General features: G+C 44.0%; 1 protein-coding gene across 4 annotated transcripts in view; it reads left to right on the plus strand.

Moving 5' to 3' along the window:
* The window catches only part of SH3GL3 (SH3 domain containing GRB2 like 3, endophilin A3), a 39,342-nt gene that overhangs the window by 12,404 nt on the left and 2,624 nt on the right, over positions 1–24,314 (plus strand). For 3 of the 4 annotated variants that reach the window (XM_063142325.1, XM_063142327.1, XM_063142328.1), the window contains 6 exons: positions 12,481–12,549; positions 14,612–14,684; positions 16,560–16,703; positions 17,058–17,191; positions 19,435–19,593; positions 23,068–23,171. In XM_063142325.1, coding sequence (XP_062998395.1) covers positions 12,481–12,549; positions 14,612–14,684; positions 16,560–16,703; positions 17,058–17,191; positions 19,435–19,593; positions 23,068–23,171 — 683 coding nt within the window. Of the gene's footprint in view, positions 1–9,561; positions 9,583–12,480; positions 12,550–14,611; positions 14,685–16,559; positions 16,704–17,057; positions 17,192–19,434; positions 19,594–23,067; positions 23,172–24,314 lie in introns of those variants that run through there. The other variant, XM_063142326.1, reaches the window with a different exon arrangement.

The following is a 24,314-nucleotide window of genomic DNA, read 5'->3' on the forward strand; positions in this document are numbered from 1 at the left end:
TCTGCCACTGGCCAGGGCACCAGGGGCCTCCAGAAGATTGCACCCCTCTGCTTTCCAAGGAGAACATATTATTATTTATTTATTTATTTATTTATTTATATAGCACCATCAATGTACATGGTGCTGTACAGAGTAAAACAATAAAATAGCAAGACCCTGCCGCATAGGCTTACATTCTAATAAAATCATAATAAAACAATAAGGAGGGGAAGAGAATGCACCAAACAGGCAGTATAAAAGTCAGAACAAAATCAAGTTTTAAAAGCTTTAGGAAAAAGAAAAGTTTTTAGCTGAGCTTTAAAAGCTGCGGTTGAGCTTGTAGTTCTCAAATGTTCTGGAAGAGCGTTCCAGGCGTAAGGGGCAGCCGAAGAAAATGGACGAAGCCGAGCAAGGGAAGTAGAGACCCTTGGGCAGGTGAGAAACATGGCATCAGAGGAGCGAAGAGCACGAGCGGGGGAATAGTGTGAGATGAGAGAGGAAAGATAGGAAGGAGCTAGACAGTGAAAAGCTTTGTAGGTCAACAGGAGAAGTTTATATTGGATTCTGAAGTGAATTGGAAGCCAATGAAGAGATTTCAGAAGTGGAGTAACATGGTCAGAGCGGCGAGCCAAGAAGATGATCTTAGCAGCAGAGTGGTGAACGGAAACCAATGGACTGATGTGAGAAGAAGGAAGGCCAGTGAGAAGAAGGTTGCAGTAGTCCAACCGAGAAATAACCAATGCATGAACAAGAGTCTTGGCAGAAGAGACAGACAAAAATGATCGAATCCTGGCAATATTATACAGGAAAAAACGACAGGATTTAGCTGGCAAGTCAAAGACCAGCATGGCCCCATCCAGTGGCCAGAGAAGGAGCCCTGCACTGCGTTTGCTTTATCTCCCCGCTACCTTCTACTAGAAAGGATACTTGGCTCCAATTGCCAGTTGCCCTGGACCTGCAGAGATGAAAGGAAGCACACTTTGGCCTCATTGATTGGTCAGAGGACTATGGGCTGCTGGCTGATGCGTGTATGACCTGGTTTGCACGTAATGACAGCTCAGAGTATGGGCTGAGTATGGGTTATCATTGAATTGTGGGTGGTTGTTGAATCATGGGTTACTGTTATGTATGAATCCTTTTAACTATAGGTTGTTAACCATGAACAACCTAGAATTTGCAACCCAACAACGAACCATGGGTTCTCTTCCTGAGTTGTATGTTCAAGAACAACCCCTACTCAAGGTTGTTGTTACATATGAACCATTGTGTGAGTTTGTTTGTTTTTACATTATTGCCTGCTGCATTTAAGCCGCCTTGAGAACAGTTTGATCGAAAGGCAGGCCATAGACCTTCCTAAATAAATAACAAATGGTTATGTGTAAATACTGCCTCTAAATCTCTTGAAAATGAACTTGTCTATACACAGCCTTACTCCCAAAGCAACATTTGGGCCAGATCCTGGACATGAGCTCTGAAACACAGCTCAGACCTAAGGGGATAATCTGAGCTTTTGAATTCAGCCAAAACCAATTGAGTATTCATTAGCACCCCAGATCTTATTGGATTGCATCAGGTTGGCCCATCACATAGACTGAATGGTTCCTTCCTCCGATAGCAATGCCCTCCTTTGTTACTGTTTCATTAACGGTGGTGACTCTCTGTAACCCTATGGCCCCTAGACAGCATCTAGGGGTGGTGGTGGCATGGGATGGTACATATTCCTGGCCACACTCCTCATCCCCTCCGCCTCATAGCTGGCATGGAAAGAACCGTGCTGGCTTCTTCTCCGGACTTGATAAATGGAGTGTGGAGAGGAGGGAAAGGGGGCATTTTGAGGGCAGGGTTGGAGACTGGGACATTGGCCATGTGACATTTCCTCCCACTCCAAAGCGCCACTGCTAGATGGGCCAAATCACCCATCTAGCAGAAATGTAGGGAGGTTGGAGCACAGAGACTAAGATCACTGCATTAAATACTTGGCAGCTTTTGAATTTGGAGGCTGTCGACTGTCTTCATAGGATTGCACCCTTAGCCTGCCATCATGGAGCTCAAGGTGACATGTCTATGGGTTTCCCAAGTGGCCACCCGTCCAGATACTGTCCAGACTTAGACCTGCTTAGCTTCAGCAAGATGGCTGGAGCTCATGCACTCAGTCTGAAGTTCTGCTAGCGTCAGTTCTATTGGTTAGAAATGGCCAATGGATGACGTCTTGAAAGGTTAGGCATTTTTCTGCTTGTACGATAATGCCGTTTTGCATATTGTTAGCGAGTGGGCCATTGAGGCGACACAGTACGGATTTGTCCGGGATGTCTTGAAGATTCTGGAGTACAAAGTCCTTTTTTGTTGAGCGAGAAGAATGGCTTCAGCAGACAAGTTTTACAAAAGATGCACGGCGATGGTGTGACGTGGCACTGCCTGGTAGAAGCTGACTCTCTCCAGGGAAAGGGCTTAATCATGTTCTAGTCACAAAATCGTTCTTGGTTCACTTGCCGACAAAAGCACCCTTTGTCTTCCTGCCTCCTCTGGAATCTTGCTTCTTACTGTCCCGGTAGCTCAGTACAATTAAGCAAGACCCAGGCTCTGAATTGACTGCAGAAATGCAAGCAACCTCAGGGCCGTTTCAAAGATTTTCTGTGGGTGTCCCAGAAACTGCTAAGATAAGGCTTAAATGTCCTAAATGCATGGATATGCATTTAGGATATACTTTGGATGGTTTTAATTTTTGTGAACCGCTCAGAGAGCTCCGGCTATTGGGCGGTATAGAAATGTAATAAATAAATAAATAAATAAATAAATAAATAAATAAATAAGGCAACAGAATCACTGCTCCCTCTCCAAATTGAGTATTCATTTAATTATTGGGAACCATGCAATGCAATGGGCTCCTGTCCTTAAAGTGGATCATTAAGTGTTGGTTATCACCTTTAAAGCTCTGCATGGGTTGGGTCCAGGCTACCTGCGGGATCGCCTTCTTCCATACAATCTGCCCTGCACACTCAGGTCCTCTGGGAAGAATCTACTTCAGTCAGCAAAGACTAGGCTGACGACCATAACCCAGAGGACCTTCTCTTCTGCTGCTCCCAGACTGTGGAATGGCCTGCCGGAGGAGGCTCATCAGCTTGACAGTCTTTTAGCATTCAAGAAAGCTATCAAGACTGATCTCTTCCGGCAGGCCTACCCAGTGGAATTTTAGGATGTTTTTAGAATGTTTTCAGGATATTTTAATGTAATATTTTAATTCAGTTTTAAACTGTTGTTCCCTGCCTCGACAACATGGAGAGGTGGGTAAGAAATAAAATTATTGTTATTATTATTATTAGGCACAGGGTCAGCATCAAGGGTAGGCATGGTTGGGCACTTGTTGAGGCACCCCAGCCCAGGAACCTCTTGGTCTTGCTCGTCCTCTTCACCATTGCACCCTGCTTATTAGCCTGCCTCTCGCTCTGGTCCAGACAAAGACGTTGCTGAAAGGTAGGAACAGCAGATGTGTGTGCCTACTTTTTCACTGACTCTAGGGACCAGTCAAGCAAGCAAGTGTTAATAACAGTGAGAAAGAGGATGAGAAGTAATAGCAGCTGGTGACAATGGGTGTGAGAAGACCGAATCAATGAGGGAAGAGGTCCATTGAGGGTGTCTTGCTCAAGGGCCCTCAAAAGCCAGGAGGCAGCACTGAGTAGACCTTAATGAAGAACCCAGTCTGATCTCCTCCAGGAGGGTATTCCAGAGCTGCGATGCCACCACTGAGAAGACCCCGCATGTTCGTGCTTGCCTGCTTCATGGCCTGGGATGAAAGCATCTCAAGCAAGGACTCCAAAGGAGATCCTTCAAAAGATATAAGCTTTTTCTTTGCTTTTTGATAATGACGTAAGGAAAATGAGAGCGGTTTGCACTATTTCTGTTGTTGCTAAAAGGCTCCCTGTGTGGTTATGTGGATATGCATCCCTCCTTTTAAAACAGTTTCAAAAATCTCCTAGCAGCATTGGATGGAGGGTAGGGACAAAACACTGGTACATTTTTCATCCGGTAAGTTCCTGCAATGCTCAGAGGAAAACCACACACATGGCAAAGCAAATCCTGTTCTCTGGCCCTACAGAAAAAGCAGTCTTTTCCTTCAACAAATAGTATTGCAAAAATGATTATTAAAAGGGCAGTTGTTCAGCCAGCAGAAAAGTGGGGTTAGTCCATCAAGGACACCAGTTCATCTATCAGTGGCCCTGTGGGAAAATATTTTAACAATCAAAGGGCAGCAAGGTCACAGTGTCACAGAACGGATTGCTTGCTGCAACAGAAGTTGAAGCTCCCGGTGTAGAAAGTAAGATTTATTGCAAGCTTTTGCCTTGAAAACATGAAAGTAAGAACATCTTCTACTTCTTGCTTCCCCCCTCTTTTATTATCTGCTTCTCAAAGGAATGTCAAGCATCTTTTTCTTCCTCCCTTGTAACCTTTTTGCCAGAGTGACTTGTGTGATGCCTTCTTTTCCTTCCCTTCCTTTTCCCCATCTCAAGGTAGAGGAATTATAAACAAATGTAACCCAGGCTCCTTGTCTGGTAGAATGCCACACAGGCAAGTCGGTAAACACCCACGCCAAGCCGCTTTAACAAGAGCGAGGCTACGAATAGCTCTGTTTTTATAGCTGGGCGATGGGGAAAGAGACATTTTTTAAAGAGACAGGCGAAATATAAAGAAGTGTGGGGTTGTGAATATTTGTTTTTAATTTTGGCATTTATATCCCTCTTGAATAGCTTAACATTGAGGGCAGCTAGAACAGGGTTAGGTTATTCTGTACATAAGGAAAGGAAAGGAACCTCTCGTGCAAGCACTGAGTCATTACTGACTCTTGGAGGGACACCAGCTTTCGCTGACGTTTTCTTGGCAGGCCTTATAGCGGGGTGGTTTGCCGTTGCCTTCCCCGGCCGTTATTACCTTTCCCCCAGCTCACTAGGTACTCATATTACCGACCTCAGGAGGATGGAAGGCTGAGTCGACCTGAGCCGGCTGCCTGAAACCAGCTTCCGCTGGGATCGAACTCAGGCCGTGGGGAGAGTTTCGGCTGCAGAAACTGCTGCTTTACTGCTCTGCGCCACACGAGGCTCATATTCTGTACATAGGTGGGGTATAAATTGAAATAACAACAACAACTACAACCGTGCCAGAGGTTAGAAAAATGACCTTGGAGGAGGAGGAAAGGGGATGTTCTGGTGGGTGGGGAGGAGAGGAGGCCAGAGGCCAGGATGCAAGTTATCCTGAGCGTCTTCCAGCCTCCCTTCCTTCCTCTCCAAAGCGCCCTTGCTAGATGGGCTAAAAAGCCCATCTAGCAAAACCTGCAGTGTGGGAGGACAGGGAGGTGAAGGTCACCTCCATCACTCCTTCTGCCCAGTGTTGGATGATTGGACACCTCCAAATGTGGGGTCTTCAGCTCACCGAAGGTGCAATTGATAGGATTGCACCCCAAATGTTTGTTTCTTCATTGAGGCTTTCAGCGTTGTCCATTAAATCTCAGCCTCTCCTTGCTGAGAATAGCTGTACCTATTGAATTTGGCTGGTGCAGATGGGAGAGAATTCAATTTGTTTGCTTTCGATGAGAATGTAATAAAATTTGCGAAGTCCATCATACTTGAGAAAGAAAGAACGTGTGATTCTATAAATTTGAATGCTGGAGAGAGAGAGAGAGAGCGCCACTCCGGTTCCCCCACCCCTATAAAGCACTGGTAGTGTTCTTAGTCTTCCTATTAGGGAGTCTTTCTATTAGTCTTTCTATTAGGGAGGTTGTGGGTTCTCCCACACTAGAGACATTCAAGAGGCAGCTGGACAACCATCTGTCAGGGATGCTTTAGGGTGGATTCCTGCATTGAGCAGGGGGTTGGACTCGATGGCCTTGTAGGACCCTTCCAACTCTGCTTTTTTATGATTTCTATGATTTCCCCATCGCCTTTTCATTGTGTGCCATGACTTTTTTTAGAATGTAAGCCAGAGGGCAGGGACTGTCTTCTTTACTGATCAATTGTAAGCCTCTCCGGGAGCCTTTTAGGCTGAGGTGTGGGATAAAAATACCGTATTTTCCGGCGTATAAGACGACCCCCAACTTTTGAGAAGATCTTCCTGGGTTAAAAAGTCATCTTATACTGGGCGTATAAGACGACCCCCAACTTTTGAGAAGATCTTCCTGGGTTAAAAAGTAGTCTTATACACCAGAAAATACAGTACTCTAAATAAATAAAATAAATACCTATCGCTCTGGCCCACACCATTGAAGGGTTCTGCCCGAACTGGCACTACAATTGTTTTCTGCGGTTTCTTGCCTCTAAGCACATCTTAATGCATTTTCAGCTCCTGGGTGGAGCCGAGCTGGCACCTGGAGGCATTACTGCAGCCACGAGCTCTGAGTGTAATTGCAGCCTTCGTTCTCCGTAATAACCATCTGTGGTAAAGCTGCTTCCAGTCATTTCTAAACTGAGTTCTCAGGCACACCAGTGAGTTGTGAGAGAACAGTTAGTGTATCTGGGGAAGTCAGTAAAGTAATTAAAGGCTCTTAAAGTGCTGGTTGTTGTTATATTTAAGGCCCTAGACAGCTTGGGGTTATTGGGAAGGCCACCTCCACCCCTAGGAAGCTGTCCAGGCCTTACAATCGGTCAAGGAGGCCCTGTTCACATATCTGCCGGTAAAATCCCTCAGGTCAATGGGCACAAGAGACGGGGCCTTTTAAGTGATGGTCCCATCATGGTGGCCCTCCCCTTCCTCCCACCCTTAGGAGGCCCATCTAGCTCTGTCCTTGACTGCTTTTAAACAGAGCGATAAACCCTGGCTGTTTAAATTTGCGTTGAACTGGAACGCTATTGACTGACTGCTGGCCAGTAGGTGAAGAATTTTAATGGTTCCTGCTGTTTTATTGTGTCGTGATGGATGTTTAGTATTTAATGGTTTATTTAATAATACTTTTATTTTTGTAAACAACTGAGGGGATTCAGCCCAAACCGCACTACAACTAGGGTTGCCATATTCTGAATCCACAAAACCGGGGCACTTTTTTTGGGGTGGGGGGTAGGATTTTTTTAAAAAACTGAGCAATATATAAAGTCTAGGGAAAGCCCAATTTTTCAATTAAATCATCAACAACTGTAAAACCAGACATCTTAAATTCCCTGCAACGTATTTCCAAGCAACGGATTTGAGGCTTGCAATCCAAATCCAAGGAGGTGGATTTTTGAAGGGCAATTTTTGGGGGAGTGACTTTCCTTTCTCCCCTTTCCCCTTTTCTCTCCTTCACCCCTTCATCCCCCACTCGCTCCCTCCCTCCTGTCCCCCACAAAACTCTTTCTTCCCCCACAAATAACCCAGCAGCTCCGCCCCACGCTTGCCCTAAAGGTCTGACCACCACCAGCCAAGCTCACCAAACTCTTTTGCGTTGCCTGGGACTCAGGTAGCCTGAGGAGAGCGTGTGCACCTTTCCTCGCTGCTGTTCCTCTTCTACGCGTCTGCAGGTGCAATAAGGTGAGTCAATGTGAGTGACTCAGATGAGCCTGTGGAGGAGTGGTGATGCTCTGGAAACGGCTCCAGATTGATGCATCTTTTTCTCCGCAGCTGCCGCTCCACTGAGCAGGCTCAAGGCACCATTTTGGAGGTCAGAATTTCTCCGGACCGCTGGACCAGGAATCCGGGATTCTTGCCCAGCCGGTCGGAACATTTCAGAATCTTCTGGAAATCGGGACATTCCTGGTTTTCTGGGACGTATGGCAACCCTAACTACAACTCTGTCTGAGGTTTCATGTCTCGAAGCACATCAGCAAGGATGCTGCTGTGTGAACTTGCTGAATTATGACTTAACCAAGAAGTTTGATTCTATCCCTTTAAGCTTGATTCGAGGAAATTCCTTCCTGTCACATTTATTGGGAGCTTTCACTCCAGATATATTTCTCCATATTTGCATTTGGATTTCACCCTTAGGAGATTATTGTTTCATTGTTGCAACATTGTTGCAATTAGTGTTGTTTCATTGTTGCAACGACCATGTATGGGTGTTCAGGCTGGGAGTTTGGGATTGGTCCATGTTCATCAACAAGGCAAGCCTATACACGTTTGCTGTGAACAGTCCTGCGATTTTCAGTGGGACTTTCAGTGGGGATTGCATGCTTAGTGAGCTTTGGGGTTGAGCATGGCTGGAACCCCAATCTCCTTGGGCAGATGCCAGCATTTTGATGACGTCACCGCACTGGATCTCTGTTTACATGTGAACTCTGGAGCTCTGTCAGGGTCAAAACTGCATGCCTAATTTTCCTTCTCAGTACCAAACGAGAGCATTTTTGTTACATGCTTCCGCTTTCATTCAAAGATGTGCTCCTATTTGCTTTCCTTATGGTCAGACCTACAGAAGGTGAGTCCCTTCCCCCTTTGATAAATAGGATCTGGAGAGCCAAGGAGAGTAAGGAGAATACAGGAGAATATTAGATTGTAAGCCTATGCGGCAGGGCCTTGCTATTTACTGTTTTACTCTGTACAGCACCATGTACATTGGTGGTGCTATATAAACAAATAATAATAATAATACAGGCTATGTTAACAGGGAGCATATAACTCCCCTGTTAACAACAGCTTCATCTGTTTCTGGGCACAATTCAGAGCAGTAGTTATGCCCTATAAAGCCCTATACAGCTTGGGACTAGGCTACTAGAAAGGCCACCTTCTCAAATATGAGCCTGCCAGGCTTTTAAGACCTTCACGAGAGGCCCTTTTCTTGGCAGACCCATAATTAGAGGGATGTTTAGCAGAGACTTCTCAGTGGTTGCTCCCAGGCTCTGGAACTTCTTGCTGAGTGAGGCTAAGTTCGCCCCCTCTCTGTTGTCAGCTGGTAAAGATATTCTTATTCAGGGGTGCCCTTGGCATATAAGCTGATCCATTGCAGGTTACAGTGGTGAGGAGGAGGGGCAATTCCAAGGGGCTGTGGTTAGTGTGGATGTCTTGGGATGGGCACCTCAGCATGTGCCCAACCACACCCACCCCTGACGCCAGCCCTGCTTGAGATGGGGGCACATTTTATGATTGGTGCTATTTATATTGTAAAGCCAGTTTGATTTTACAATTTTCTTTCATGCTGTGTTTTCACTTAGATGTTGTTCATCTGGATTTCACTGGTAGACCCCCTTCAGTGCCAAGTATTTTGGAGGAAAGCCAGGCATGCATTTCGAGGGACCCCTTAACACTCACGTGGTCTCATCGATTTCAGTGGATCTGTACCGCTGTTCAGGCTGGACGGTGTGCAGTTATTTTAACTGGCCTGCAGTTGTCGAAGTTCCAGCCCACCTCTGGGAAGAAGAGCCGATTGGGTCATTTGCCCTTCAGGAGCCCTGCTGGGGAGCTTTGGCGGAAGCCCCTGTCTGTCACCCGCCAAGTATCTAGAAGCTGAAGACGTGGGGCTCGAAGGGAAGTGCTTGCCTTGGTGTGGTCGTAGGTGGAGCTGGCCAAGGATGGGTCGAAAGGACGATAGGGAGTCATAGGGAGGGAAGACACATCTGGGCAACGGAGATAAGCCTCTGGGTTGGCAGTGTGTGTGTGTGTGTGTGTGTGTGTGTGTGAAACAAGATGTTCCTTCCACGGGAGGCTGCATTTAGGGTAGGTAGGCAAAGATGATACTCCGGTCAAGGAAGATTGTAGTCTTGGCTTTATATTTGATTCCTCGCTCTCCTTTATTCCTCATATTGAGGCAGTAGCTAAATCCTGTCGTTTTTTCCTGTATAATATTGCTAAGATTCGATCATTTTTGTCTGTCTTTTCTGCCAAGACGCTTGTTCATGCATTGGTTATTTCTCGGTTGGACTACTGCAACCTTCTTCTCACTGGCCTTCCTTCTTCTCACATCAGTCCGTTGGTTTCTGTTCACCACTCTGCTGCTAAGATCATCTTCTTGGCTCGCCGCTCTGACCATGTCACTCCACTTCTGAAATCTCTTCATTGGCTTCCAATTCACTTCAGAATCCAATATAAACTTCTCCTGTTGACCTACAAAGCTTTTCACTGTCTAGCTCCTTCCTATCTCTCCTCTCTCATCTCACACTATTGCCCCGCTCGTGCTCTTCGCTCCTCTGATGCCATGTTTCTCACCTGCCCAAGGGTCTCTACTTCCCTTGCTCGGCTTCGTCCATTTTCTTCTGCTGCCCCTTACGCCTGGAACGCTCTTCCAGAACATTTGAGAACTACAAGTTCAATCGCAGCTTTTAAAGCTCAGCTAAAAACTTTTCTTTTTCCTAAAGCTTTTAAAACTTGATTTTGTTCTGACTTTATACTGTTAGTTTTACCCTACCCAGTGCCTGTTTACCCTACCCTGTGGCTGTTTGCATTCTCTTCCCCTCCTTATTGTTTTCTTATGATTTTATTAGAATGTAAGCCTATGCGGCAGGGTCTTGCTATTTACTGTTTTACTTTGTACAGCACCATGTACATTGATGGTGCTATATAAATAATGGTGAGAGTATGTTTCATTTATTTATTTACTACATTTTTATACTGCCCGTTAGATGAGGCTCTCTGGGCAGTGCACCATTAAAGCCATAAAAAACAAATATCCAAATAAATTTAAAATGTTAAAAGTTTTTAAAAAGGCAGTACAAAACCAGATAAGTTACAGCCCAGGGAAAGCCTGTGTGAAAAGGTATGTTTTCAGGAAGTGTTTAAAGGATGTTACATTTTCTGCCTCGCAAACATAAGAAGTCCCCTGCTGCATCAGACCGAGGGTCCATCTAGTCCAGCACTCTGTTCTCACAGTGGCCAACCAGCTGTTGATCAGGGACCAACAAAGCAGGACACTAAAGCAACAGCACCCTCCCACCCATGTTCCCCAGCAACTGGTCCATATAGGCTTACTGCCTCTGATAGTGGAGGTAGCACACAACCATCAGGGCTACTAGCCATTGATAGCCTTTTCCTCCAGGAATTTATCCAACCCCCTTTTAAAGTCATCGAAATTGATGGCCTTCACTACATCTTGTGGTAGTGAATTCCATAGTTTAACTATGCACTGTGTGAAGAAGTACTTCCTTTTATTTGTCCTGAATCTCACACCAAACAGCTTCATGGGATGACCTTGGGTTCTAGTTATTTGAGAGAGGGAGAAAAATGTCTCCCTATCCACATTCTCCACACCTTGCATAATTTTCCAGAGGGTGGTGCCACTACAGAGAAGGCCCACCATCAAGGTTCTTCATGGCGACATTCCATTTTATTTCTTAACCCACAGTTCAAACAACCACGCTCAACAACAGTCCACATTCAACCACTGAATGCGGGTTAGCATATTGTGTGAATCCAGCCAATGTGATGTGTGTCTGCTCCACCCGCTACCCAGGTGCTCAGTGTTGATGGGCAATTTCAAGGCCTCCCTGCTCTCCCAACATCTGAGGGTTCTTGGACTGGACAGCCCTGCAAATACAGAATGCCTTCAAAGAGAGGACTGTCCTCTGTAAAGTAGCAGAGTTGGGAGTGTTTTTGCCTATGAAATACTGGAAGGCGCGGAGAATAGTGTTACACTTACTCCAGTCAAGGAAGCTCGTAGTCTTGGCTTTATATTTGATTCCTCACTCTCCTTTATTCCTCAGATTGAGACAGTAGCTAAATCCTGTCGTTTTTTCCTGTATAATATTGCCAGGATTCGATCATTTTTGTCTGTCTCTTCTGCCAAGACTCTTGTTCATGCATTGGTTATTTCTCGGTTGGACTACTGCAACCTTCTTCTCACTGGCCTTCCTTCTTCTCACATCAGTCCGTTGGTTTCTGTTCACCACTCTGCTGCTAAGATCATCTTCTTGGCTCGCCGCTCTGACCATGTTACTCCACTTCTGAAATCTCTTCATTGGCTTCCAATTCACTTCAGAATCCAATATAAACTTCTCCTGTTGACCTACAAAGCTTTTCACTGTCTAGCTCCTTCCTATCTTTCCTCTCTCATCTCACACTATTCCCCCGCTCGTGCTCTTCGCTCCTCTGATGCCATGTTTCTCACCTGCTCAAGGGTCTCTACTTCCCTTGCTCGGCTTCGTCCATTTTCTTCTGCTGCCCCTTACGCCTGGAATGCTCTTCCAGAACATTTGAGAACTACAAGTTCAATCGCAGCTTTTAAAGCTCAGCTAAAAACTTTTCTTTTTCCTAAAGCTTTTAAAACTTGATTTTGTTCTGACTTTTATACTGCCTGTTTGGTGCATTCTCTTCCCCTCCTTATTGTTTTATTATGATTTTATTAGAATGTAAGCCTATGCGGCAGGGTCTTGTTATTTATTTTTTTATCTGTACAGCACCATGTACATTGATGGTGCTATATAAATAAATAATAATAATAATAATATAGTACATGTTCAGTATGTAGTTTCCTATCTCTAAAGTTGACCCTTGATTCTCCTGTGGTGTCGGTGTCTTATCCTCCTCCTCCTCCTCCTCCTTCTCCACCTCCGCTTTTTCCAATATTATGTGGGGTTTTGTTTTTTGTGATACCAAAGCATTTGTTTTTATTTTCTGCTGTAGCTCTTCAGTGAAAAGATCAGTGGAGCTGAAGGAACAAAACTAGATGAAGATTTTCAAGAGATGGAAAGGGTAAGACGAGTCTATGTATGTGCTCCAAGCTCCTGATCATAAATTGAGCTCCCGTTAACCTCTCTCCCACAAGCCTGAGCCCAGAGTAGTGCATTTCTAATAGGGCTGTATTACATGATGCTTCAAAATGTGTGGATCAGCTCTTGGACCAATGTATAATATTAAGCCTGTATTAGATTAGTATGTTGCTCGTCTGCCACGGAGCTCAGAGTGTGGCATTTACAGATCGTTCCCATTTTATCTTTGCAACAATTCAGTAAGGTGGTTATTTCTTTTTATTCATTTGAAATACCGCTTAATATAATAAAATCCCAAAGCGGTTCACGTATAAATATTAAAATCACATTTAAAATACATTGCGAAAAACCATTCCAGTTACAATAATAGTACAGAGCAATACAAGGAACAGTAAGATGGAGCAGCATGATTAATTACAACCCAGGGAAAGTCTGGGTGAACAAGTACACTGGCCAATGAGACCACATCAAGTCGGTCCTTTTCCAACATCACTGGCTGCCAATCCAGGTCTGGGCCCAATTCAAAATGATGCTATTAACATTTAAAGCCTTAAACAGCTTGGGGCCAGGCTAGCTGAAGGAACGCCTCCTCCCATATGTACCTGCCCAGGTGCTAAGGTCATCCTCAAGGGTCCTTCTCCGTGATCCCCTGCCAAAGGAAATGAGGCAGGTGGCTACCAGGAGGAGGGCCTTCTCTGCTGTGGCACCCCAGCTGTGGAATGAGCTCCCTAAGGAGGTTCGCCTGGCATCGACACTATATTCTTTCAGATGCCAGGTCTTTCAGACCTTTTTATTCTTTCAACTTTTTAACAGTCTATAAATTTAATTTTAATTTTGCTGTTTTAAATTTGTTTTTTAAATATGTATTTCTGCACCGCTGCTGATTTTATCCTGGTTGTGCTTTTATATTGTATTTTATATCATGTTTTTATGCTGGTTGTTTTACACTTTTGAATGGTTTTAATTTTTGTGAACCGCCCAGGGAGCTTCGGCTATTGGGTCGTATAAAAATGCAATAAATAAATAAATACATTTTCAGGAGGTTTTGAAATAGGCATGTTAGGATAAGAGAGAAACTGACCCAGGTGAGTTAACTGCCGTGTGGGTCTCTGAATTTAGTTTGCCACCCATTTGCTTCATCATAACAAGGGAGGATGTGAGATCAGAGAGAAGCAGGTATTGGTTATCCAAAACAAAAGCCTGCCATTAGACATCTTCGCCACCTTTTTAGTGGTGGCCTTGCTGAAAATCCTTTCCCAGAGAAGCATACTTGGTTGCCTTGCTATTTTTTTTTAGGTGGGCTTTAAAGACTTCATTTGTATTTTGTATTTGGGTTCTTAGATTGTTGGATGTTTTATTATGTTCTTAATGGTTTTAATTTTTGTGAACCGCCCAGAGAGCTTCGGCTATTGGGCGGTATAAAAATGTAATAAATAAATAAATAAATAAATAATTAAAATAAAACATTTTTTAAACCTTTGGATAAAAAAGATGGCTTAGTTTTAACATAATTCTTATGTTTTTTGTTTTGTTTCTAAACTTTAAAGTTTGTGATAGTGTTGACTGGGTTGACCTTTGGCTGTGATGTGTTTTATGTTGCTCTTTGGATTTTTAAAAAAATGTCATAGGTTTTAATATTTCAGATATCGAAGTCATATTGCGATGTTTAACATTACTCTCTTGTGTGCCACCTTGGGAAAACGTTTCGTTTTCAAAAGTGGCATAGAAATCAGTAACGTATTTTATCTTTTTATTATTTTTTCAATTATTTATTACATTTCTATACCACCCAATAGATGAAGCCCAAATCAAACAAATAGATACAAGCCAGCACACACAAGGATTCATCTTGCCAGGATCTCATTTTGTCACCCACCCATCCCTGAACCAATGCCGCTCGTTCTTTCCTTTTACCTAGCTGGTTGTGTAACTTCTGTGCTCTCCTCTCCAGAGAAAGTGTAGGCTTTTATGCAACATCTGTACGGATCAGAGTGACGGGCAATTTCAGCATTTGCACGAAATACCTTGTTTTGTTTTCCTTGCAGAAAATTGATGTCACTAACAAAGCTGTGGCAGAACTTCTATCAAAGGCCACCGAATACCTCCAACCTAATCCAGGTAAAAAAGAAAAGACAAAATTACTCCCAATAGATTCTTCCAGGTGTTTCTGTTTGCCAATTTTTTGAAATTTATTTTTTTGCAAACCTACCCATCACATCTATGGGTATGTGGGCCTGGTTCCATTTCTGGGCAAAAAGACTAGGTTGGATCCAGATTCAGGCCTTAGCTAGACCTAAGGTTTATCCTGGGATCATCCCGGGGTCACCCCTGCCTGCTCCCGGGATATCCTGTGTGTCATTTAGATGAACAGGGATGACCCTGGGATAAACCTTTGGCCTAGCTAAGGCCCAAGTTTGGATCCAACCCATTGATTTGCTGAACCCTTTGGCAATTTCAAGTAACGATTGTGCCTCTCTTTAAATCAGGGTTGTTGAACATCTTTTACCCCAGGGGCCAAATTCCATTTTGGAGAAACTCTTGAGGGCTACATTCTGCTGGGGGGTGGGGCAAATGCAAAAAGGGGTGGAGTCAAAATACCAAACATCCCAGCCTATTTTAGCTTAAAGCTTTTATAGCCAATCACTAAGTGAGTGGCATTTCAGTCTTTCAAAAAGGGAGAAGAAACTTGGAAAAGCTGAAAAACTACATGGTTGGGGAAAACGGAGTGGTGCCGGTAGAAGGTTGTGTGGCTATCTGGGGAACCTCCAAGGGACGGATTTGGCCCCTGTGCCTGCACCCCAGCTTTAAGCCCCTGCGTACTGATGGGACCTGGTTGCTGATGGGAGAAAACTGCTGGGATTGTTTAGCTTGGAAAAAAGGAGGCTAAAGGGAGACATGATAGAAGTGTTCAAAATGATGCAAGTTGTGGAGAAGGCTGTTAGGGAGACACTTTTCTCCCTCTCTCAAAATCCTAGGACCCAATGGGGTCACCCCATGAAGCTGATTGATGGGAGATTCAGGAGAGATAAAAGTATTTCTTCACACGACAGAGTTAAACCATGGAAATAAACCTCTCACTTTGTTAATATAAGGGCTCTCCTGTTTTGCTTTACTTCTGCTCTTTGCCTACCCAGGAGCCTCTGTGTTTCACCCAAGGCAAGAGGCAGATCCCTGTTACCGCCGGCTTTAGTGTTTCCAGAAACGGAGATCAGCTGTTGCTCCTCTTTCCCAAAATGCATTGCTTGGTGTAATCTGATGCCTGCAACACCTATCACTGAGTCATTCTTTCAGACTGCAGATCTCCATTTTGAGATGAGGTCTATCTCTTCTGCAGACCTCATGGTCACAATGCCTAAACTTTTGGACTTTTTGCTGTTTCTTCCGCCATCCCCTCATTTTTGTACCTCCTAGCCTGTTGAAGAGTTATGGGGAACGCAAAAGCTTACACATTTATGTGGAATTTTGGTTAGTCCTAATAAAGGTATTGCTCAGTGGTGGATTCTGGATTTCTTTTCTCATGGAGCAGCATCACTGGAACTACTTTTTTTTCTTTACATACACGTATTAATGAAAGCAGAGATACTCAAGAAGTTGAATTAGGCACCCAGGACTGCCTTCTGCATTTCCACACATTACTTACAAAGATGGGGGGGGCACTATTGTTACCCCTGTTCTACAGATCCGAAGATAATAAGGACATGTATTATTCTCTGAAGAGATGTTACAGTACTACTACTACTACTACTACTACTACTACTAATTTTTCTTACCCGCCTCTCCATTTTGATCGAGGCGGGGAACAATAGGAAGTATAAAATACATAAAATACTGATTAAAAACATAGTATACATTGTTAAAACATCCTAAAAAACATCCTAAAATTCCACTGGATAGGCCTGCCAGAAGAGATCAGACTTTTATACCTTTCTGTATTCATTTCCTACCTCTCTCTCTCTCTCTCTCTCTCTCTCTTTCTCTTTCTCTCTCTCTAAGCCTACAGAGCTAAGCTGGGTATGCTGAACACTGTATCTAAGATTCGAGGACAGGTTAAAACCACGGGATATCCACAGACAGAAGGGCTCCTTGGAGATTGTATGCTCCGATACGGGAGAGACCTCGGAGAGGAATCGACCTTTGGTGAGCTGAAGCAGCTATACGGTGTTGTCATTTCTATGCCTACAGAAATGTCATTTCTGTGCCTACAGCCCGACGCAAGTTTCACCTTGCCCCAAGGTGTTGACAGCGGAGGAGGGAACATGGAGGAAATGTAAGGGGAATAAAGAATGCATGTGAGAGAATGGCTAAATTGTGCAGGCTGCTGAAAGGCGCGGGTGGCGGGGAGGAATAGCAGGACGAATGGAAAGGTGTCCATATTTCTGCGACCGGAGAGTGAAAATGGAAGGCGGACATTTCATTCCTAGGTTGTTGGGAGAGTTTGCTATTTCATTAGCACCTCGTGCGATGCGTAAGCGTGGCTTCTCTCTTCACAAGGCACTGCGCTGATCGATGCTGGCGAGAGTATGAAGCAGATGGGTGAAGTCAAAGACTCTCTGGACATCAACGTGAAGCAAAACTTCATCGATCCATTACAGCTACTGCAAGACAAGGATCTGAGAGAAATTGGGGTGAGGTTATCTCTGGCTTTTGCCTAAGGGTTCAAGATGTTACTCCCAGGAGAAATGTCACAGAATTTCTCAGACCTCCTCCTCCTCCTCCTCTTCTTCCAAGCATCTCGATTTCCCCTGTAGCCTTATTTCTTTGGAGCAATAGGATTACCTTATCTCTTAGCCCCTAACAAGAGATTATCTCTTCTTAGCAGCTAAATATCCTTCCTCCTCCTCCCTGCAATCCTTAGAGAAAATTAACCACTAAAGGAGAGATAAAATAAGTGTGGAGAAACGTGCCTGAGCTGACAGCATTTGCTCTTCTTGTTACAATCCCCTCATGCTTCTTCTGCCTCTCATTCTCCAGGACAACCTTCAGCAACATTCAAATTATGGGGGGAAAGGTAGGGATACCCTTAATGAAATCCACAAGCCCCATCTCCTGATTCTCTCCAACTTTAAACAAGGCCTGGCCTCCGGTAGCCTCACAGAAACAGTAGCTAAATGGGGATTGGAGTTGTCTACCAAAAGAGTTAGCTTCTGGATGAGGAGATGTGGGCCCCCAAAGAGGGGATTAGTGATTTAATAAACACAATGAAACCCTGGTTTAGCTTGCTCTGTGGATCCCTGACCCCAAAAAGGTGGCTCAATTCAGACAACACGTTTCTCAACGATGGTTTTAGAACTTCACGGTGGAGTTTTTACACCACCGTTGAGAAATGTGTTGTCTGGAGGGAAAACTCCACCCCACGGTGGAGTTGTTTTGGAAAACAGTCCATGCTGAATATCCATGCTGTGCGGAGGAGAGTTTCCTGCACAACCGTTGAGTTGCGTGTTGTATGGTGGGCACTGTGGAGTTTTCCGTTGCATTGCGATGTTTTTTCCCACTGGCTACAGAGTTCCCTGGCAAGAGCAGCGAAAGGAGTGAATACTCCTCTAGGAGAGCTGCCGGGATTATTATTTTTTTGCAGCAATGGCTGCTGGGATACCATCAGAAGGACTGGGGGAGGAGAGAGGGCGGAGGAACTGTCAATCAAACATTGCAATGGATTTTACTCAACTTCACAGTAGCTCACAGCCACACAATGGTGGAGTTACAATATGTTGTGTGGGGAGTACCTCCTAAAAACTCAACCGTTGAGTGGCGTTTTCATACTGCATTGAGTAACGTGTTGTTTGAACTTGGCCGGTGTGTGTATAGGGCAGCATTCCCTAACCTGGTAACTTCCAGATGTTTTGGCCCTCATCTTCCATCAATCCCAGCCAGCATGGTGAATGGCCAGGAATTCTGGGAATTGTGGTTCAAAATATCTGGGAGGCACCAGGTTCAGGAAGGCTGAAGCAAGATCCATTTATTACTTTTGAGGGTGGATAGGCAGGGAAATGGCCTTAACCATAACTCGCTCACTACACTTCAAATCATGGGTTCACATCTTGTTTTGTTGCCTTTCCTTAACCATGGTGATGTATTAATACCTAAAATCTGATTAAGGAATGATCGGCCATGATGCCTACATGAGGTCATTGAGTGTTAACCACCACACCACTGAATAATGATGATGATAATGATGGCAGAACCTGACCAGGAGCCAGAATGTAAAGGAAAGACATATTTTTGGTAGGGGTGTATGAGAATTTTGTTTCAGTTCACAAATCACTTGAAAATGCCCTGTTCATAATCCTGAATGCAAACGCCCGTTCTCTGAAAAGGTTCATAAATTCTTGAACGTCTGCTCACAAAACGCACACATTAAGAAATGCACACTCTTTAAAATTTGCATTTTATACCTTAATTAAAGTGGGGGGGGGGAAAGCATGCACTCCCTAAAAATGTGCACTGTCCCTTTTCAAACGAACCGGGGTGGGGGAACAGGCTGCAAACGAGAACGGGAGTCAGCCAAACTCAGCTTTGAAATGAAGTTCGAAGAAATTCGGTGAGCTCGAATATCCCTGGTTCTCCCTTCTCTATAATTTGGCAGAGACCTGCGTCTAATCTGTACGTTCTAATTTTTTTTTTCATTGAGCAAAGTGTTCAGCATGTAAGAATTCATGGTTGAGCAATATTTGTAGCGTTCACAGATGCTGGATTTTTTTCATTTTTGGGGTTGACCTAATTCCACATGACTTCCCCTAGTTACATAAATCAATATAAATCACATCCTCAAATTCGCAACATGCTTGCAAACCTTCTCCCAGTTTATTTGGGACTTCTTGCAGTCTGAACTAAGCATTGGGTTTCTTTTTCTTTTGCTTTTTTTCAACAGCACCATCTGAAGAAGCTAGAAGGCCGGCGTTTAGATTACGATTACAAAAAGAAGCGTCTAGGGAAGATACCAGATGAGGAGGTTAAGCAAGCTGTGGAAAAGTTTGAGGAGTCCAAAGAGTTGGCCGAACGCAGCATGTTCAACTTTCTAGAGAACGATGTAAGCCCCTCCTGCTCCTTGAGGTCTTTGAGAATGCAGGGCTGTGTGTATGTTTTTACTTATAATACTTTGATTATCTTTAATATTAAAAATAATCTCTAAATGGCTAGTATTAAAATATATACATATAAAACAATGTAACATAAATATTTATTTATTTATTTATTTATTTATTACATTTTTATACCGACCAATAGCCGAAGCTCTCTGGCTATTAAAACCATAATAAAATAAATGCAAGCTCAACAACGACAATAATACAGGGCAGTGACATAAAGTGAACAAGAGTGTTTTCAACAGTGTTTGACATTCTCCATAGTCTCCAGCTCTTGAATCTCACATTTCAGAATGTTTCAGGCAGTGGGTGCCTCTACCAAGAAGGCCTTGCTTACATTACTGTCACCTGATGATATTCTGTCAGTCACGGGACAACCAGGAAGATCTCGGGAGTCAGCTGGGTGTCTAGGAGAAGGCAGCCTGCTAGTTATTTAGGGCTTTGTATGTTCACAACAGAATCTTGAACAAGGCTTGGTAGCTAATAGGTTGCTATGGCTTGTGCTGGACATGGTTGCAGTGTTGTGACTAGCAATTTTGAAGCCTGGACCAGATTCCCTAAGCACCATCTCTTCTTTGAACAGGCGCTCGGGTGGTGGGACCTTAAAGATAATGCTATTCCTATTTAGAGTTCTCACAGCTCAGGTAGGCATCTTTTCCTCAGCAGTTGTTGTCAGAGCTGGTTCTAGGTGTGAAGTGTCCTTTGGGGAACCATTTCAATTTCCCACCATGCCTCTGATGTAGCATTGCTGCAGTGCATTGTGGGAAATTAGGGAAATGGGCAGCCTCCAGAACTAGCCATTCAGTGCGGGGGCATTCCAGGGTGGATATTAGCATGGTAGTGAGGCCCTGGGGCCCTGCTAATGGCCCAAGGATGCAGCTTACTGATGCCAGGCATGGCTGTTGTCCATGTTGATCTGTATTCAGTTTCTACATTTGCTGTACTGTGTTAGGCTGCAGGGTCTATTGCAAGCAGTGATGGTGTTGCTCTGCACCCCTTGTTCTTTTTAGTTACTTAAAATATCTATTTCCTGTTTCCAAAAGAAGAAGAAGCTCCAGGTAGTCCAGGGCATGAAAGCAAAAACAAATTGTATTACAAAACCGGTAAGAACTACTGGACAATCAGATATCTGGTTTTTCATTGGCCATCTTCCAGTGTTTGTAATTGTTCCATACCCAAAGGGAAAGATGATGCCATCTGCAGTTGCTGGAATATGATATTACATTACCTTTACCCAGTTTTTGCAGGCAGGGCAAGTTCTTGCCATTGTTAAGGAAGAGTCTGTTGCATTGTTTCGTGACGTCTTCTGTGATGGTGGAACTGCAAGTATCACCGTCAGCACGTGAAAAAGCCTTTACTGTCTGGAATATGCAATATGTAGTAAAGCTTCACATTTTGCAGTAAGGTTAGCCAAGTTCTGAGCTAATAAAATTTTGAGAATTCCGTATTCATTTTGCAAGTTAAGCCAATGTATACGTATTTGCCATAACTTATTCCACCCTGCTCCAACTTTGTGCCTTCCAGATGTTTTAGACTACAACTCCTAACGGCCATGCTGGTTGGGGCTGATGGGAGTTGTCGTTCAAACCGTCATGGAGGAAGAGGAACCAGATTGGGGAAATCTGGTTTAGCTCCTGAATTGTGCAGAAAGGCACATCTTATTTAGCCACACTTTTTCATCCTTTGAGCATATTTTTGCAGGCTTAGTTGCAGAGATTTATTTCTTTTTACAGAATAAAAGCTGAAATGCCCAGAAAGCATCTCTTCTTCCTCTTCCTGTTTAAATCCTTTTCATTTACTTGACTGATTTCAGTCATCAGCCTTTAGCTGATTTACATTCTAATTTATGAATGTAATACTTGGATGTAAGACTCACCGCTCAGTGGGTCTAACATTCAGGTAAGTAGTCATAGGATTGCAGCCTTAGACTGCATTTCTGTGCATGTGTACTTGGGAGTAAGGGCTGTTGGACTTAAGGCCGAACTAGATATGGTGTTATATGTGGGGCTGCCTTTGAAAATGGTCTAGAAACTTCAGCTGACCCAAAATAGGGCAGTGCGATTGTTAACAGGGATTGGCTGATGTGAGTGTATTATGCTCATACTTTTCCATCTGCACTGGCTGCCAGTCTAGTATTAACCTTCAAAGCCCTAAACAACTTGATTGACTCCTCCCATATATACCTGCCCAGACCCTACGATCATCTTCAGCTGTCCTTCTCTGGGAGCACCCACCAAAGGAAATGAGGTGGAGGACGGCTAAGAAGCCTTCGGACTTGGGGATCCCGTCATGGAATGAGCTTTCCAGAGAGGCTCACCTGGCATCTACATTGTACTCTTATCGGAACCATCTGGAGACCTTATTCCCCCGGGCATTGTAGTCTTTCAGCTTCTACATCGCAAGATGTCGTGATGGCCACCAATTTGGATGGCTTTAAAAGAGGGTTAGACAAATTCTTGAAGGAGAAGGCTATCAATGGCTACTAGTCTTGATGGTTCTGTGCTACCCTCACGATCAGAGGCAGTGTGCCTATGTGCGTCAGTTATTGGGGAACATGGGCAGGGAGGTGCTGTTGTGCTCGTGTCCTGCTTGTGGGTTTCCATCGATGGCTGGTCGACCACTGTGTGTTCAAAATGGTGGACTAGATGGACCTTTGGTTTGATCCAGCAGGGCTCTTCTTATGTTAAATGTGTCTATATTTTAAACCTTTGTGTTGCCGCTAAGGTTTAGTTTGGGTTTTATTTTTATTTCATATTGTAGTTTTAAACTTTTATCACGTTGTGTGTGATGGTTTGAATTGTTGCAAAGTGCCCGGAGAGCTTTGGTTTTTGGGCAGCATAGAAATGTAATTAATGAACGAACTAAATGACACCCAATCTCTTTGGGGTTGTCCCTATATTCTCCAAAAACGATGTATTTTAATAGGCAGGAGATATTTCAGACCCTTCCCTCACCACTCCCAATCTGTTTCTTTTAACCCATCCCCATTTTATGTTGTTTGAAAGGCAGCTTGAAGTCAGAGAGAGGAAGGGCCCGCCATTGTTCGGTCGATTGTATTACTTTAGAAATGCTCCCACCTAGTGACAGGAGTGAGTATTTCCCCAGAATGCCAATTCCTGACCTATTAAGAAATCTGATAAGATACCTCTTAGCCTGGATTTGACCCTTGGAACTGAAGTTTTGCACTATTGATTTAATGGCACAGGACCCCTGAAATTGATAATCGTGTTTTGCCTGTCCACACTGGACAGGTTAATGCTGTTCGTTCTCTCTCTCTCACTCTCACTCTCACACACACACCCATTTAGCACAATTATTTTATCACTGTTGTCTTCTCCAAGCTCTTTTATTGTTCCAGACTTCTGGGAGCATCATGTAAAATCGATTACATCAATTCCCTTTTGTTTTCCTCCTTTTAGATAGAGCAAGTGAGCCAGTTGCTTGTCTTGGTAGAAGCTGCCCTCGTTTATCACAAGCAATCCACAGAAATTTTAGAGGACCTGCAGAGCAAGCTTCAAAACAGGTAAGAATAATTCCAGATTGGTTATGATTTTTGAGCCACTTCCAAACAGGAAGTCTTTGAGAAGTGTTAGCTCCTGTGATGCTGCTATGGTGGATGGAGCCTTTTAGATGTACCCATTTGTCCTTGTGAGATAGCGTCAATCTACCAATTCCATAGGGTAGCGTGTTGTGTGAACCCAACCTATGCTTCATTGGAAAGTGAAGACTCACAAATCTTTAAAATAGTGTTTCCATAGGGTCTGATTTAACATCTGGACTGTTAACATTTGACAGTTTTTATTTTAAAAAGAAATGGAAGTCACCCATGATCATTTGACAGAAAGGAAATGGATAAATTCAGTAAATAAGTAATAAATTATATTTCAAAGGCCTAGTTTGCATGCAGTGCTAACCAAGTCGCCCCCCACCCCAAAACCCTGAGTTACTGTGAATGAACCAGAGCATGAGTTCACACAGCTCAATCGTTTCCGCTTGGTTCCTCCTGCCGGTGGAAGCAGCTGAACAAACCAGGGATGCTTGGTTGTCATTACATCCAAACCCAGAATTCTGGCTTGTCTTTCCTCTGATCAGCCAGAGTTGGAACCCAGGGTAGTCAGTACACATTAGACCTGCAACAAAATGTTACAGTATATCCTAACAGGAGCACTTTTAAGTTTCCAGCCAGTCAGCCATCTGTGTCTACCTCCTGTAGAGTATAAACGCTTAGGGGCTCAAGCAAGCCAATTCATCCCCTCCCATTTTGCTTTCTCAGCTCTCACTCAACCTTATATGACTCCTGAAGAGCACTGAGCATGCTCACACCTGTGCAGGCTGAAGGTTCTGCATTGTGGGGTAGAGCACATCCTTTGGAGACAGAAAGTCCTAGGTTCAAACCCTGGTTTCTCCAAGCACAGCTAGGAAGGAATCCTGCATGAAACCCTGGAGAGCTGCAGTGTCAAGAATATTGGGCTAGATGGACCTATGGTCTGACTCTGTATAAGGCAGCTTTCTATATTCCTCGTGGTGGGTGGGGAGGTTACCCTCCCTCTTTTGGGCATTATGTCTGTGGACCTTAATAATATGATGGAGAACTTCAGCTACTGGGCAGTATAGAAATGTAATAAATAAATAAATTCCTCTTGATGCTTCCAGGCTTGACTGTTGG

This window comes from Elgaria multicarinata, chromosome 16 (genome assembly GCF_023053635.1).
Source record: "Elgaria multicarinata webbii isolate HBS135686 ecotype San Diego chromosome 16, rElgMul1.1.pri, whole genome shotgun sequence".
In the NCBI taxonomy this organism is placed as follows: domain Eukaryota; kingdom Metazoa; phylum Chordata; class Lepidosauria; order Squamata; family Anguidae; genus Elgaria; species Elgaria multicarinata.